General features: G+C 40.7%; 2 protein-coding genes across 5 annotated transcripts in view; one reads left to right on the plus strand and one right to left on the minus strand.

Annotated features, from left to right (window-relative positions):
- Nucleotides 1–1,422: 1,422 nt before the first annotated feature.
- On the plus strand, nt 1,423–4,836 carry upp2 (uridine phosphorylase 2). 2 transcript variants are annotated; one of them, XM_058653978.1, is made up of 8 exons: nt 1,423–1,507; nt 2,006–2,043; nt 3,156–3,270; nt 3,375–3,533; nt 3,643–3,757; nt 3,856–4,065; nt 4,166–4,312; nt 4,434–4,836. In XM_058653978.1, exons 1-8 carry the CDS (start codon nt 1,454–1,456, stop codon nt 4,574–4,576), a joined length of 981 nt encoding a protein of 326 aa, XP_058509961.1. In that variant the 5' UTR covers nt 1,423–1,453; the 3' UTR covers nt 4,577–4,836. The 2 variants fall into 2 exon arrangements, with proteins under 2 accessions (XP_058509961.1, XP_058509969.1); XM_058653986.1 differs by lacking the exons at nt 1,423–1,507; nt 2,006–2,043 and adding an exon at nt 2,951–3,034.
- Nucleotides 4,725–17,587, minus strand: part of LOC131475686 (coiled-coil domain-containing protein 148-like) — a 30,793-nt gene continuing 17,930 nt past the window's right edge. For all 3 annotated transcript variants that reach the window (XM_058653968.1, XM_058653966.1, XM_058653957.1), the window contains exons 11-15: nt 8,340–8,480; nt 7,297–7,415; nt 6,508–6,625; nt 6,193–6,327; nt 4,725–5,634 (exon numbers count right to left, since the gene is read on the minus strand). In XM_058653968.1, coding sequence (XP_058509951.1) covers nt 5,518–5,634; nt 6,193–6,327; nt 6,508–6,625; nt 7,297–7,415; nt 8,340–8,480 — 630 coding nt within the window. In that variant the 3' untranslated portion in view covers nt 4,725–5,517. The remainder of the gene's footprint in view (nt 5,635–6,192; nt 6,328–6,507; nt 6,626–7,296; nt 7,416–8,339; nt 8,481–17,587) is intronic.

Here is a 17,587-nt window from a genome sequence, read left to right on the forward strand (position 1 = left end):
GTAAACATTGCTAGAAATACAAATAACAAAGTAAAGTACAGATAGGATTACAACACTGCTCAGCAATGGTTCATTTATAGTGTCCAATTTGCCTAATTCCCAGATCTGCATGTTTTTTGGACTGTGGAAGGAATCCTGGTTTAAACTCCATGCAGAAAGGCAAACAAACATGACAGAGCTTTTTCAAAATCATTATTGATCAGGACTTTTGAAAGCCGATTGCAGACCATTTTTGCTCAGAAGCAAAGCCGAAGACATAAGTCTGCCATTTGTGTTGATGACAGTATCAGGTTTTTGGGAAGTGTGTCAGTCTTGAAGTAACCAAGGACATATCTGGCCAAAAAAGAATTGTTTTAAGATTGAAAGCAGGTTTGGGGATATGATATCAAACATCTTTAATAGTAATAATTTGATTGGTGTGTTTGTGGTCTTTGGGATGGTGTCTAAAAATGTTGTCATTCGTCCATATTTCAAAGATACATGTAGGTGGAATTATCAGTATGTTTATATAGTTCTCGACATTGTGGTGACTACACAGAGATGCTCATTTGCAGGCCGCACACGGGTCGAACTGAGCAGTCCACAGAGCAGCTGCTGTCTGACAAACCTGGATATTCAACTCTGTGTTTGTTTTGGCTCTGGAGTGCTGCTGTGTCCCCTCGCCTTTGAGAAAATGTCATTGACTCATTAAAAACAGACAAGACAGTAAACACTCCAGTCTGAGATGGTGATATTGTACTTCAATAAGCTCATAAGAGACTGACAAACAAATATTACCTACGTCAATCATTTTAGGGCTTAACAAGTAAATATAGCATGCGTTGTTTTTTGAGAGGGAGTTTGACTGACTGATTGAAAATTATGAACAGGCATCATTTTTGTTCATTATTGGACAAAACAAAAAATGGCTGAATCTAAAATGAAATGACCCTGGATGGATGGTTTTTGCTGAGTTGGTGGAATGGTATAAGAACGGTGTAAGACGAAGAGAAATCTGGAATAACAGTGGTTGACTCTGTGCACTTTTGTTTGGCAGGAGTTGGAATAAGTTACCAGACTTTGTTTTCATATAGTTGAAAGGATAAGAGTTCACATTTAAACCGCGTCGGTTAATGAACAAAAAGTTGTCTTGCATATAAAAAGACTGCTCCACATGCTCTCTTCATACTGTTTATGTTTGCTTGTGTCTCACGTGTCCCACCTTCTCAAAACAGGTCCGAACAAGGAAAACCAGAAGGTCCTGTAGAGACCAAGGAAACATCTCGCCTATGAAGTTTTACCCGCTGGTCCTGACATCTAGCCTAAAGTAAAACCCCCTCATAAACAGCCCCCAAGGTAGATCAACACACCAGACACACTTGCGTTATGGATTTACTCCGTTTTTTACCAATCAGTCACTTCTTAATGTTGAGGAGAAGAGAGCACTGGAGCATTGCACTTTGAGACTGACAACATGCCAACCATGGAGAAGGATGGAAGCAGCAGCAGCAGCAACTGCACAGACACGGTAAACAAACACACCAAAATGATTTAGAAAAGACTTTTTAAGGAAAACTCAGCACACAAACTGTTTACTCTGTGTCTTGTGTTGTGTTCTTACTTTATTTCTTCCACGCCACTTGTGTTATGACGACGTTAAAGGACTGTGAGTGATGCCGACGCTCTTAAACACTTTTTAGTGTTTTATTAGTCCATGATTAAGCAGAGAGAGAACAGCTCATGTGTGAAGTATTTAAATATGAAAAACATTGACTGACCCCCCCCCCCCCCAGTTTAATAAAACAAAATTAAGCTAAGCTGTGAATCATCGTAATAATGGACGTGGTACTGCATGACTCACACGCTGTGGATATAGTCCGTGATGAAATGCTTACAAAAATGTGACAGTTTCAGGTTTCTGCAATTACCTATTTTATGATGCACGACGGCCGTATAATGTAGAGGTTATGAGTGTGACAGGGATCAAATGAATTACTCACATGTTTGTATATTTCCAAATTAACAGATTAGAGGACTGCCTGAGCATGGAACGTCTGAGCTTAAGTAAGAAAACCACCACACACTCACATGTCTCCTGTGTTCATTTCTTAAAATTAGTTTATAATCTTAACAAATTAAAATGCTTCCCAGTCTTTGTCTCTTGAGCACACAGGCTCTAACATTATTGCAAATAACGGCACATTTACCTGCACTGTAAATAAATATCAAACTGTATATATTCTGGTAACTGTGTATAATGTACATTCTATTTAAACTTTTTATATCTTACTATATTGTACTTTCACATATGTGGAAATGCATGTTTATCATTTATTATCTTTACTGTCTTTGCTGCTTTGATGATGTAAATTCCCCCCGCTGTGGGACTAATGAAGGATTGTCTTATCTTATTTGTATATCCCTTTTCAAGCAACAAATACCACATATAAATTGATGGAGCTGATTTTGTTGGGGAAAATGTAGTCACTTGTGTTCCCTGTCGTTGTTTTGAAATGCTCTGTATTGCCTGGCATTGTCAGAGGTTATCGCGGAGGTTATCAGGCGTCAGTATGTATGTTGTATGCATCGGTTATTCATTAGCCTCCCTGACAGGTTGTTAGGACGTTACGACGCTCGTGTTTTTGTGAGGCTCCGCTTTTAGACCAGTTTACATCACATCTGGGTTTTGTTTCCTTCGCCGTGTATGATGCGCTTGTCTCTCTGGATGGCACACTGACCACTTTGAAGTGGACCAATCGTCTTTCACCTGATTGGTCCGCTTTGTTTGCCCGCGACTCGAGGATGTTTTTCTGAGCCTGAGGACAGGTGTTCCTCCTCTCACTGGAACCAATCACGGGCAGGGTCAGAGGTCAACGCTATATCAGCCGCGCAGCCAGACAAACTCTCAGATATCAAACAGGAGCGGTGAGCGGACGAGAGGTTTTATCAGAGAGCAACTTTGAAGACATTATCAACTCGATTTCAACTTTTTTCCTTTAGTCATGGCACCAATTTTACTTAACTGTATGGGGAATGACCACAAGGAGTATATTAAGTAAGTATTTTAAAGCTTCAACAAAGCTTTTATTGGACTTGTGTTAAATGGTCCATTAAAAGCATGTCTTCTTGGGTCTTCTTTCAATGTAATAACATATACAACTTAATTCTTTTCTCAGACAACATGTCCAAGTGAAAAATCCCTACTTGCAAACCATGGAAGAGGACATTCTCTACCACTTCAGCTTGAGCACCAAGACTCACAACCTTCCAGAAATGTTTGGAGACATCAAGGTTTGTGAAATACGGACGGGTTACAGAAAACAATTCGGAGTGCACACAACTCCAAAAGCCGGAAAACTAAATTCAGAAGTCCTCTCTCTTTCTGTTTCCCACAGTTTGTGTGTGTTGGCGGCAGTGCGAACCGCATGAAGGCTTTCGCCCAGTTCATCCACCAGGAGCTGCAGCTCCCTGGAAACCCGGAGGAAGTCAAAGACATCTGTGAAGGAACGGATCGCTACTGCATGTACAAAGTGGGACCAGTGCTGTCTATAAGTGTGAGTATTTCATTTTCTAGTTTTCCACAATGTATGGCAAATACCACTGTTTACTTTGCCTTCTGTTAGCATTGTGTGATATTTAACCCCCCCCATCTATATTATATAGCATGGCATGGGTGTCCCGTCCATCTCCATTATGCTGCATGAGCTCATCAAACTGCTGCACCATGCCCACTGCCACGATGTGGTCCTCTTTCGCCTTGGAACATCCGGTGGAGTCGGTGAGTTCTCGGGGTTTATGTGGAAACATTATCTTCACCCTTCAGAGTGAGTGACAGTGGGACAGAACTTTAATCTACTCCCCCTGTTGCCACTACAGGTCTGCCTCCAGGGACAGTGGTGATCACAGATAAAGCAGTGGATTATTCCTTCCGCCCCCAGTTTGAGCAGGTGGTTCTGGGTAAGGTGATCACCAGGAGTACCGAGTTGGATGAGGGAGTGGCCAGCGAGCTTCTGCAGTGCTCCTTGGAGCTCCGAAACGTCCCATCGGTGATCGGAAACACCATGTGCACCCATGACTTCTACGAAGGTAAATGAACAGTGTGTTCTGCCCAGGTTATCTTTGATCCTACTTGGTGATCAGGAACACGTACATTGTTAATGACAAATCCTGTGCTGTGTCTCTCTAGGTCAAGGCAGACTGGACGGGGCGCTCTGCTCCTTCTCTCATGAAGAGAAACTGGAATATCTGAGGAAAGCGCACGAGGCCGGAGTGAGGAATATCGAAATGGAGTCCACCGTATTTGCAGCCATGTGCCGTGTCTGTGGCCTCAAGGGTATTTGTTTTTGTGATAACATTTGAATTTAATTTGAAAATAATAGTTTTCTGATATAACCTACTTTGATATATAGGTCAATAATGGCTGTGCATTTCTTTTTTTTTCTTTATTTCTGCAGCGGCCGTCATCTGTGTCACACTCCTGAACCGCTTTGAGGGAGACCAGATCACTTCCTCCCATGACGTGCTGGTGGATTACCAGCAGAGGCCTCAAGTCTTAGTGTCTCACTTTATCAAGAAACGCCTGGGACATATTGTCTAGGGCAAATGGATCTCCCATCCCAGAAAAGATGTATATACTGTAGCTTTGACTCACGTGTGGATACGTGTGTATAAATACTGTACTTTACCTGTTCATATGTGTATTGGACACCTATTTAATAAGTTGTTACAATTTTCATGATTTCTTCGATGAGCTAAAATAAGTTAAAAACAAGACCATATATATAAATGTTGCTGTTATATATGTATATTTGTTGGATGTTTTAATATGTACTAAATATATACTCTGGTGCTAATGTATAGTGATTTTTAAAAGTAACGTGTCGTGTATGTTGATTTGAACTTCTGTTTTTAACTCAGGGAAAGAAAATGAAAAAGTCTTTCCGTCAGCACGTCTTTATATAAATGTTAACTTTGTTAGCGACAGCCACAAATCTCACACACAGAATTAAAATCAACTCATCGAGAATAGTAACGTAGGCTGCTGTATTCCTATCTTAAAGGTTATTTAAAGCGTGTGTATGCTTATTGGACGGGACGCAAGACGGTAAAAGACAACGCCATCGAGACGTGAGTGTGTCAGTAAATGCTCACCACAGTCAAGTGTCTTCCGTACAAGCTCGTCTATGCAAATATGAACTTTCTGAACATTATATCAAGTGAAAAAAGTGTTGATAAATGTGAAGAAAAGTCATTTTCTCCGTTGGATGTACATGTTTGTTATATGTGAAAGCAAATGTATGATACTGTATTTCTAATATGTATATAACCTTCAATAAAAGTAAAAAAAAAAAAAAAAGGTAACTGAACCGTGTCATGTTTTGGTCAATATTGTCTTTGACTTTGTACAGCTGTGCAAATGTGGATCCACCGACACATTATTAAGTCATGGAATGATAAATATAAGGGGAACAAAAAGTTCAACTTTACATGTTGACCCCAACAAGCCCCTGGTCAGACGTTGAATGTGGATCCTGTGCTTCATCGAGGTGGTTTGGGTGGATTTAAAGCAGCCACAACCGCTTTGGTATACAGGCTGTTTTGCAGACCAGCCTCCCGCAGCGCCCGATCAAGCCGCACTCTGAGATCAGATTCAATCTGGAATTTAAAACAAAACAAACCAGTAAATAAGGACATTTCCAGTAGTTTCCTGTTCGACGTTACATACCCTCCACTCAGCTAGACAGCTTTGTTTTTACAGTTTACCCATTAAGCCATTAATCACTAACCCATCATATTTTTGGCCTTGAAGGAAGATTATCTCAGATTGACATTCATTACCGGTGTTACACAATGATGACGGTACAACCTGCTCTCCACGGCGATGACAAAACAACACACAGGCTATACGGCACACTTATTGACTTAGTGCTCTTCAGATCAAGGCTGTGTATACAGGTCGGGAAACTGAGGACAAACACTGTTTGACCAGTTTGCATAATCGCCTCCTGTGCAAAGGGGTCATTGCTTGCTTTTGTCCACTGAAAAATGAAACATAAACGGGCTGAAAATAAGCAACTGGGGGAAAGAGCCCTTGCAGGCTCATGCCTTTGAGGACAAATATAAGGAGTTTGGGCCAAAACAAATGTGAAGCCTGTTGAGCCTTTGTAATTACACAAGTGGGAGCCAAAGGCCAAACTGGGGTAGACGATTCACCTGTGTGTTTGTAAATGTGTTAATGCTGTAGAGAGGTCTCTGGAGCACAAACTCCTTTTCATTCAGCCGTCGACTCTTCCATGCCTCTGTATCTGCCGTCAGCCTCTCTGGGTCTGCCTCTGCCACCACCACAACCTAGGAGAAACAGAAGGAAATAAGATTATTTAACAGACAATTGTTCACCACAAGGGGGCAGTGATGCCTTTTCTCAGACAAGGATGCCTCTTTCCCCTCCCTCCCCCCCCCCCCAGGGTCATATCCACTGACAGTGCAAATCTGGGTGGTTGAAAAGGTTAAGAGGCGATAATGATGCACCTGGTTTCTGAGAGCTTCCAGACGCTTCTGTTTCTCTTCCTCTTCCCTTTGACGCTCGAGCTCCCGCGCTTCTCTCTCCTCCTTGCGCAGTTGCAACATGTCTGCCCTAAACTGCACCCTAGAGGGAGTAAGAAAGGTGTGGACATCAGACTAACGGCTCCTCTCTCCCTCTGTGATTGCCACAAACCACATTAGCAATTGTTCCCTGACACAGCATGGCTTCCAGCTGTGGAAGGTTTTATGGAGAGCGCAGAGTGCCGCTCATCTGCTCTTATCGCCTCTTTTAAGCCTCCCATGATTCTTCATTCTCATTCCTGTCCCAGTCCTGTCCTCACAGCCAAAACACTATTAGATGGTGTTAATGCTACTCTCTGTCTGCTCGGAAAATACTGAGCAAATCACCTCAAAGTCAAGTTGTTTTAAGGGTAACTTAACATCAGGCCTGAATAGAGATGTTTCTGTGTGTGCTGCATTTGAAAAGTAGACGGTGCAGGACTGAGCAAAGACAGCAGACGGGGACATTGTTTTTCAGGGGGTTAAAAGTAAACTTCACAACCATTTTTGTCTGATTTACTTAATCTGTGATTTCTAAAATGTGTGAATTATAAAATCTGGTGTATAATTTCAGTTACCGTTGAATTAAAACGGCCACTGATGACATAATAACAATAGTACGTGTATTGATTTATTTGTACCGTGGTTGTAAGCCCATAGGAAAGAAGAAATAAAATGATTAGGAAATAATGCATTACCACTTAGGAACTCAAAGTCCCAGGGTGCAACACTCACCTCTCTTTATCTTTCCTTTCCTGCTCCTCCATGATGCTCCTCAGATAAGCAAGTCTGTCTCGGTCTCTCTGCTCCAGCTCCTCCCTCCTCTTCTCCTGCTTAAAATGAAACCGCCTGACCTGTGTGGGGGGGGGGGGGGGGACAACAACTTCCAATAACAACAGTAGCCACGCTCCCAAATAATCGACTCCCACAGAGCTCTTAGGATCGTCATGTCCTATCGATTGTGACAGAGCAGGAATCAGATAGGTTGTAAACAGAGAAATGTGAGGATTTTTCAATGTCTGGCAGACTCCGCTGCTAAATTATAAGCAACGTGTTGCAGCCTAAATGCGCTCATTAATCAGAGTCTCGGGTTGTCCATGAACGCCGAGCAGACCCCTGAGGGCAGAGTTAATTAAACACACACACACACACACACACACACGCACACACAAACACTCTGAGGACAATAACTACAGTAAAATAATCAGAATATCCAGCGACAAACTCATAATGTGCCACCAATGAAATACTTGTGTGAAACCCCTATGCTGCCTGTGATGTGGTTTTATTTAATACAGAGCCCTCAGGGTAAACAAAGGATATGCCTTTTCATCCATATAATGTATGCCAGTTATTTAAATGTGTCTTCAATTACAGTAGTAACTTTTCCGATAATTCAACAATGCTCTCTTCATTCAAAACACATCAAGACAATCAATGAGTAGTCGCTTAAGGTTAAAAAGGTTATTGCTTGAATAATGTATATACAGTAAATATGGTAACCAAAACAGCGATTCTTTTATAGAAAAAAATTAAGAAAAGTAGAGAAAAGTAAATGATTTCCTACTCCTACTACGGAACAATGATGATTTTAATCATTTCTTTTGTTTTTAGTCTTGTTTACTTCTCTGTGACTTGCTCGAGATGGATGGATGGATGGATGGATGGATGGATGATAGATAGATAGATAGATAGATAGATAGATAGATAGATAGATAGATAGATAGATAGATTGATAGATGATTTTTGCCTTTTTCTGTTGCTTTAAGTCTAATTACCTTCTCCTTTTGCTGTGACCTGACGGCAGCCTCCTTCTCCTGCTCCCTTTTTAACCTTGCCTTTTCCTCAGCTTGTTGTCTAGCAGTTATAGCTGCCTCCAGTGTCGCCACCTCCTCCTGCTGGGTCCGCCATCGCTGCAGCTACAAATACACATCCGCGAGAAAACAGAGGAGGAGAGAAAAAAAAAAAAGCAGGTTATTATCTATCAACAGCTGTCTTGAAAGAATTACTGACAGGCAGACAAGCAGCTGAGCCCCACCGCCGTGATGCCAAAGTGTGGCATGAACTTTTACAGACGTGTCTCAGCCGCCTTTCACACTTCACATTAAATCACCTCAGGATCCGTTAAAACAATGAATGATAATGAAAGTCTACGACAAACACTGCTTATTCTGGTGAGGCGAGAGGTGTCCATATTCAACAGCACATTGTTTCCGCCTCGAGGGCCACCCGGCATTTAAACTCTGAGGATTCCATGCGTTAGGGCTGTTTGATTAAACAGTGCGTTGTTACTTTCATAAAATACTGGAAATGGTGTAAAATGTTGGTGTTTCCACAAAACCTAAAACTATTTTGGGTTGGTTTTTTTTTTTGTCCGTAAACCAAAGATATTCAATTAACGTATAGAAGAGTAAAGAAATCACAACATATTCACAGTTGTGTGTGCCTGCGTGCATCATCATCATGGAAAAAATGTGTCCCTAGAAGTACCACTAGACCATGTTAATAAGTATTTTAGCACATGCATATGGACAAATGTTGATTCAGCGTAATCGTCATCATGCAACAGAAGACAAATGGTCGTCCCTTTCGTCTAATCACAAAGGACAAAGTTGTCATTAAAATGAGTCACAAAAAAAGCTGTTTTAATTGTAGAATGTGGGTTAAATTGTGAACATAGTCAGAGAACAATATATTGATAACCACTAGGGGGTCAAAATTGTTCGTGAAGACTATGGGGAAATGACTTCTCTCTTGATTCACACTGTCTGTCCTGAGGAGTTAATGGTGTCAAATGTTAGTTTTAGGTCTTCTTTAATAGAACATGATGCCAATGTTGTATATTATTTTCCCATTTAGAGTAAAAGAGACGATTGAGCATGGCACATATGAGGACACCGGTGTGATTGACAGCTGGCTGCCTGGTTGCAGGTGACGTCTGTGAACTTCCAGTTGAAAAACCTCAAGCTCAACACAAGCAGTTGACACTTGATTCACAGCCCGAGTATCGGAATACAGGCGTGTGTAGTTGCCATCAAAATAAAGGCAGAGAACAAGAATTCATCCAGGAGAACTAGGCAATGACTAACTCTGTACTCATGGGTCTCTTGGTCTGTTCCAAAATAACGTTCAATTCTTTGCAGCCCCTCACCCTCCCAGCCAAACACGCATGCATGCAGAAAGTGAGTGAGTGACAGGTTCGTTATGCAGCAGCCTTGTGGCAAGCCGGGTATTAAAGTGATGCATTTCTGGCTGGGCAGAGACTCACAGATCTATATCAAAGCCGAGCTTAAGAATCCCTGAAGGACTGAACTGAAATTATCACTGCCTCACACACATCAGCACCAGTGGCATCATCGAGTCATTCACACTTAATGTCTGCCTGTGAAAAAAAGCAGTAGGTGCGTCGCGTTTGATGGAGGATTTTAACAAGCCAGCCTCTAATCACGCTTGACACCGCTGAGGCCGAAGATACAAGACGCTCCTCCTCAAAAGGACAATTAAAAATGTCCTTAAATGCAGAACATTCATTTAATGGCTCTATTTATCTCTAAGTCGATTGGATGTGATAATTTTGTGGCATTTTCACTTGGTCTGTACTCCAGATAATCCGTTGTCATTTATGATACAGTGTACACAACGTGTCCACTTTGATGTTGCTATTGATTCTCGTACAAACATGAAATATCTATCGCAATAAATGGTCACTCATGGGCTTGGAAAAGGTCACGATTTGAGCAAAACATCACAAACCTCATTAACAACGTAAAAAGTCTACTGAAATGGTTTAGTGAGGTTCTTTTCATGTATGGACAAGATAATCCATTTTGAGACATGAGCAATGCTAATGTTGCAGTTCGTGTGTAGACTTTCATTTCCCTGTTCAGTACTTGCTACTGTGCATAAAATCGAAATAATTACAGGCAGTAAATAGGGTTTTAATGCACTTAATCATCCATATATGTGTGGGGCCTTCTGATGGGGAAGGGGTCTACTACACTTGCTATGCAGTAGTAATGTCAGTGGTTTGAGATGTTTTCTTCTTTTTAGTCTTTTTTACCTTTCTTCTTTAAGTTATATAATCTTTAATATCTTACTTGAGGACTCTTGCCTTCGCAGCAAGAAGACCTGGTGTCGCGACCCGGTCAGAACAAGGGGAACAAGGGTCAGAACAAGGCTTATGTTGAGTCTTCATCGTGTCTCTTTGGGGTTGTTGTCTTCCCGTAATGTTAAATATACCCACTGCATTTAAAGAAGCATCCTTCAGCCCCGTGTCTCTATTTATAACCGTGCGACTTCTTGAGTCAGGATGCGGCTTTACAAGTGTGATAAGCATAAACATTTCAAAAACAACTGTCCATATAAATGACTCATTTGGTTTTCTAACAAGCCAGTCGACACGTCAAATTCCGTGTCACCAACACATCTAAATAGAGACACTTTATATATTCCATTTTCTTTAGGAATAAAGAAAAACAAGCGCTCACAATTAAGCCATCCATCACGTTCACGTCTGCTCCAGATAAGATAAGACACCTGCATGTTGGATTTTTAGTGAGCCACGAGTGTGTAAGCAACCTAATGGGAGGGTTTTTTTTTGCAACATGCAAATATGTGACAGATAACATCTTCACATTCTACCACAGTCTAATGAAGCCACAAGGGCTCAGCTGCAGCGCAAGGTCACTTAAAGCCACACAAGGTGACGGAATAATCGGAGAGCGGGTATAAAAACTGAATTCAACAATGGCTTCATGCATTTTGTGTCTTTCCTGTTTAGGCAGAGATGAAAAGGCATTACAGGGAGCACAAAGGGAATAAAATGATCATTATGTACAGTCTACTGTCATTTGTCACGAGAACCTCATTTTGTGTGAATTCACTGAGAAATGGGATATCGCGCCTTTTCACAGTGGCGGAGAAAAGACTGCAGAGATGTCAGAGGGGGAGAAAAAAAAAGAATAATAGCCTTTTTATCTGCACACTGCAGCCTCCTCAAATCCTTTGTCAATACAACTTTACAGTTAATGTCTTCAGTTTGGGGGCGTTGCGGCAGCCAATTTAGTGACGAGCTTTAGATACTGTAACATAACAGATGAGCCAAAGTCGTGAAGCCGTGCAAAAAAAAACCGACACATCTCACACCGGAGTCACTGAGGGGAAAGAGCGGTGCGTTAAATAAGGACAGTACCTCTCCTCCATTGAGTGGCATTAATGACACATAAGCTCTAATGGCGCTTTAAATGGACATGAACCACTGTTGGTTAATAGAGATGAGAGAAAGGGAAACTGTGCAATTATCTGTGTATTTTCCACAGCACTGTGAGAATTTCCCCTCAGGGTCACAACGGGGACATCACTTTGTAAAAGGGAAATTATACATTTGTTGTACACACTGTATGAGCAATTAACTCTGCAGGGGAAAAAAAGAAATTGTGTGTTGCCTTGACTTAACTCATGTCAGCTGTGTGCTTTTGTCCACCAGAGGGATGAAGAGCCGTACTTGTTAGCCACTAACACTCAGTGACAGGCTATGTGCAAACACGAGTGTCTGGAGAGAGGATACTGCAGGAAGTGTTGTGCACAGATATCAACTCAGCACAAGTTCGTCTGTAACAGCTCTTTTTATATAGCAGCGGAGCAGAGGAAATGAAAAATGAACCTTTGCAATAAAAGAAAACCTCCCATCTTATGAACACCTTTCTCCTTTCAGTGGGTATGACATTCTCCTGTTGGGCTGCACGTCTCTTTCCCACCTGAGCATTTTTCTTTTTTTTTTAAACAATATGCCATCCAGCCCCCCCCCCCCCCCCCCCCCCCACTCCCCCAGGCTTTATTTACTCACACAAGCACAATCTCTCATCAAAGATGCCCGGGAGTGAGATACAAGTGAGAGGCAAAAATGAAAGCGAGGACAGAATGAACAAACGGCGAGAATGAACAGAAACGCCGGCGAACAAAGCCAACTAATTAGAGCGAGCGGGAAAAACTGCAGAACAAACAGCTGATGATTTGAAAAGGAACGCCTGTCGTTCAGTGATAAATTGGAATTAAACAAGCGCGAGTCTCGTGCGTGAAATGTTAACCATTTATATTAGCCATCCATTTCAATTTGCTTTTGACAGTAAACACTTGCTGAATTCCCCGCACATCTGGAGGCATGTGAAACTAAGCAACTACGATATAATCAGCACTGCCATTGAGGACTGTGTATTAAAATTTGGTACCTAAGTATTTCACGTCAGGAAACTATGACCACAGACCAAGCTCATTCCCCTTAAAAAGAAGAGTGGCATGGAATAACTAAACACGGTGCTAAAGCTAAAACCAAAGAACCTTAGCATAATGTGTATTGAAACGATTTAATCACAAGGTATACAGAAAAAGAATTATTCAGGAATCGGTACTAATGTCCAGACATCATATCAAGGCCCGTCCAGAGACATGAATCCAGCCCTTCATCCTTGCATGGCCAACCTGTGGTGCTCTAAAGGAAAAAAAGCTGTAAACTGTGTAACAGTCTTACCTTTTTCCCAACAGAGAGGCACAAAACCACTCTGAAATCAATTACACTGGCTTTCTTTCCACTACACATCCCTCAGAAGCAAAGTGAGCGGACTTGCTGCACACAGCTTTGCTCCCTAATGAGGTCAAAACCAGACCAGCACTGACCAAAAATCATCAACTATGTGCTGATCTGATCTCATCTGTGAAGGTGCAGCAGCAGTGAGGTGAGGAGAGGAGAGGAGAGTGGCAAAACACAGCCTGGTCTCCCAGAATAATTGCTACAGTTACAGTTACAGTACTAGTGTTTTTTTTTGCAAAACACTAGAAATGTTACAATTGTACTAAGGATGAGTCAATATGATGCTCAGTTATGGTCAAAATCACCAGAGCAGACATCAAAAAAAGAAAAACACAAAATCTGATATGATCCCAAAACCCCTGAATTTTGTAAGCAATGCTTCAGCAAACATTGACTGTAGAAATAAGGTCTGTTTATTTCTGCTTTATAGGAACTGAATGTTTTCAGGCTATCGCTAATTTGTTTCATACAGCAGTTAATATAGTTCAGAATACAATGTTGAAATAGTATAAAGGTATAGTTGGATTCTTTTTGTTTGTGGTGCAAACCGGGTTAGTTTTTTGACCCTGGCTTTCTCCCCCGGAATTACTTTTCTGGTTAAATGACTCATTAAATGATTTGATTTCTCAGCATTGACTGGTGTCTATTGGCAATTTTCCATTGTACAGTTCCAGCTCGACTCTACTCTGTTTGGTATGGTTTTCCATTACTATAGTACCTCGTTAATTTCGGCAGACTCGTCATAGCACGGCTGCATTAACTGCCGTGGCGTTATTGAATAAGCGACACACACAAAATAGTGACTAATAAAGCAGTTCTTTTCAGTGTACTGAATCATTAGAATCAGTTAATTAAACAGATTTGTTCAGTACTCCCTGCACAGACTCCATCTGACACAGTCATTAAACACAACGGAAGGGGTTGCCGGCTTTTTACACCAGACTCCTCCGTTAAATACTGAGATTTCACAAATGTCATTGCTAAATGTTTGAGATGAACGCATGTTTTCAGGATTAAGTCTTTTTAACTGATTGCTCGGTTTGATTCTTGTGTCTTCCCGTGACGACAGGACAGCAGTCTAACGTCGTCACGTTTTAGTATCGGCTCAGCTTGCTTGGAACCTCCCCAGAACGGGTACTAAAAAAGTACCAGGTACCTTGTACTAACCCTAATGGAAAATAAAATAAAAAAACAAGTAGAGTCCAAACTTAAAGTCCAAAAATTCCAACTGTCCCTTTCAGGCAAGTTTAAAGTAAATATTTAAGGTACATTTCTCATGTCCAAACATCAGAAGATTTGTTGCCGATGGTGTTTTGGGGTGACAACACAATGAGAAAAAATCCATCATCTTTCCTTTGCCCTAAGCTGCTGCTTTTTGTGCATAAACCTAACTACAGGTTACTCAGTCTCAAACTAAAGTTGTGCATGACGTCCACTGCTGTACAGAAAACTTTAATGAAGAGTGAAATGCATAGAAGAAATGCAACAGGAGGAAAAGCCCTGCTGAGAAAAAAACCTGGATATATAAATTTAGAAGTCCTTAGAACAAAGATTACTTTACATTTTACATTTAGAAAACCTGAGATTTACATCACGTTGCAGTCTTTTCACTTGTAACCATTCATCACAAGTGAATGTGAAGTCATCACTGCCCTTGAATTTGCTTCTTCATTCACATCAGCGTTAAATGACAACGCACGGAAGAAGATAAAGAGAAAAACAGCCAAGTTAATTGCACCATAAAGTAAGAAAAGTCCCATCCAGCATGATGAATGTTAGCACGAGTGAAATAATCTTCAAACTGCTTCATGTTAAAAATTTCTCGTTACAGCAAAACAGAGTGAACTTGACTATGCTCACTGTGATAAAACACTTAATTATAGCTAATTATGTTAATCATAAATAACACAATAATGTTGTCTTGTTGACTCAAAATCTCAGGTCAGTGGCCAAGATGTTCTTTCCCAGGGAGACTGCTTAAAAAAGAAATAATAGCATTCAACGTTTCTTTGTTCAGTAATAATTTTAACGATATTGTTTTCAAAATTGAGCAAAGTGCTTCTCCTCTTCTCTTCTCTTTACTCTCTGAGTGTTTTACAGAGCAATTCCACGAGAGCCCGCACTCCATAAATATTGCACCTTTCAGGCATTCTTATAAAAAATAATCAGTTGTCAAGATTATGTTGCAGGCCATTGTTGGTAAGATTATAACACTTTATCTTATGTTTACCTGGAATTGGACAGTTATAGGGAACGCTTGTGCAATGACACAATTCTGCAGCCTCCTTACCAAATTAGGCCTGAAGGCAGATAGATTGAGACACCAACTTTCACACAACGCCTGAAGAGGTTTCTATTGCATATGGATTTATAATATCTGTGGCACTGTGCAAGCGGTTCAGGGACTGATGTGTTTCCATAATAGAGGAAGAGATTGACATTATTGAATGGAACCCTACAAAAAAGATACAGCAGGTTGATGTTTTTTTAATATTTGTTAGTTCAAAAGGTAGATCTAGGCAAAACATACTTAAAGTGGACTATGAGCAGTTTATTTTAAAAATATACACATGCTAATTGTGTCAGTTAAATAGGTAACTATCAATTTGTAGCAAGCATGGACTTGTCGCCCATCCTAGTGTAATCCAAGCAATTCTTAGAGACTGTTGCATGCACATTTTACACACTTTTCATTCTTTGTTTTTGGACGATTTTGGCCGTGTTCATGCATATATCGTGAATTTTGGCGTAAATACACTGTGTACAAACAAGTGTTACACTCATATCATTAAGCGCAAAAAATGCGCCATTGAAACCCATTCAAAATGTAATATTTTTCTATCTCACTTCCATTAAAGCATAATATGTGCATTTTATTATAGCTGGGTGTCAATGATGGGCTTCCTCGATTCCTGCAGCCCAAGCCTGGCCCGAGCCTGTGTAAAATGGTTCAGGCAAAGATTTTCAGCTCTACACCAGATGGTGTAATTTCGGCCATATTTGGCATATGTAGGTAAAAACATGCTTTTTCCACTAGATGGCATTGTCACAAGTGTTATAATTCAACACAACATGTTTTACTTGGAGTATATTGTCAAAAATCATGACAAACCTGGTATCTAAAGGGTTAAAATCTTTAAAAATTTACTAGAATTTGATATCAATAATTAGGTCACATGTAGGTGAAAAAAAAAATCATTTTTTTGTGAGGGTCTTCGTATGAGTGTGAGTATTTGACAGTGCACAAAAAATAATAATGCAAAAAGAAAATCACTGTTGCTGCCAATGATTGACATATCGCAGGATGTAATAATTCAAAACAATATTCATATCATGACAAAAACCTGGCATTTAAGGGTTAAAATCATATTTCATATCAATAATGAGTCAGATGTAGGTGGGAAAAAAATTAATCAGAATATAATAGAATAGATAGATAGTAGAATATAATAATGTTTCATTATTTTTTTTATATAGCTTGCTTTTAAAAAGCACATTTTCTGTGTGTGCGCTCAGTGGTACGAGTGTGATTAATAGACCTGGCCCTGAGGGTTAGTTCAAACATTAACGTTATTATTTGATGCACTGTATCCGATTATAGCTTAGAGCTAATTGGCATTTCCAGTCCATTCCAGGTCAGAAACCACACAAGATAGCACATGCTGCAACAAATACAAATAATATATAGTACAGAGCAGATAAAGCACATCACAGTTATAAAAAAAAACTGAAATGAAATCATTATGACCTCCAAGTGTCAGAATCAATGAGTGCAGCCTTTAGCAGACTTTTTAAGTCGCTAAGTGTGTCAGGCAGAGTGTTACACTTATTAGCAGCAGCTACAGAAAACAGCTGACAAGCACCGTTTAGAATAGCAGATATACTAGTTTGTGGAGGAGTGCAAGGATCTATTATGTCCAGAAGTCAAGGACAAGAGACTAAATCTGAGGGGAAAAAATGCAATAAAAACAAGTAATAAATGCAAATAAAGCGAAAGTCTACAGGAGCAGAAGCAAACGCTAAGAAAACTATACCAGGGAAGTGGATAGGTGATATATCCTCAGTGATGGCCCACACTGATCCTATACATCAGGCTGTTTTGTTATCTGACTGCCCACACCAAACTGACAGGCAAGGCAATTTGCACAGCAGAGCATCAGAGGCGCATGGACTTGCTCACATGAGTAACTAGTTTGTTGTGCACGAACGTGATCTAGTGCCCCCCAGAGACAGCAACATCATGTTTGCGAGATCATACTTATTAGCTTGTTTGCATTCACACGCCATCCCAAGTGGCAGCTAAAGGGAGCGCTGCTGTCAGACAGGCCTGGTGTAATATCGTCAGCAGATATACTGTACAGAAACAGGCAGCCAGACACGGCTGCCTGTCTGGTATCCCACATATCTCTCACAGCAAATATAAGAAGTGCACATGTCACT

Source organism: Solea solea, chromosome 2 (genome assembly GCF_958295425.1).
Source record: "Solea solea chromosome 2, fSolSol10.1, whole genome shotgun sequence".
In the NCBI taxonomy this organism is placed as follows: Eukaryota; Metazoa; Chordata; class Actinopteri; order Pleuronectiformes; family Soleidae; genus Solea; species Solea solea.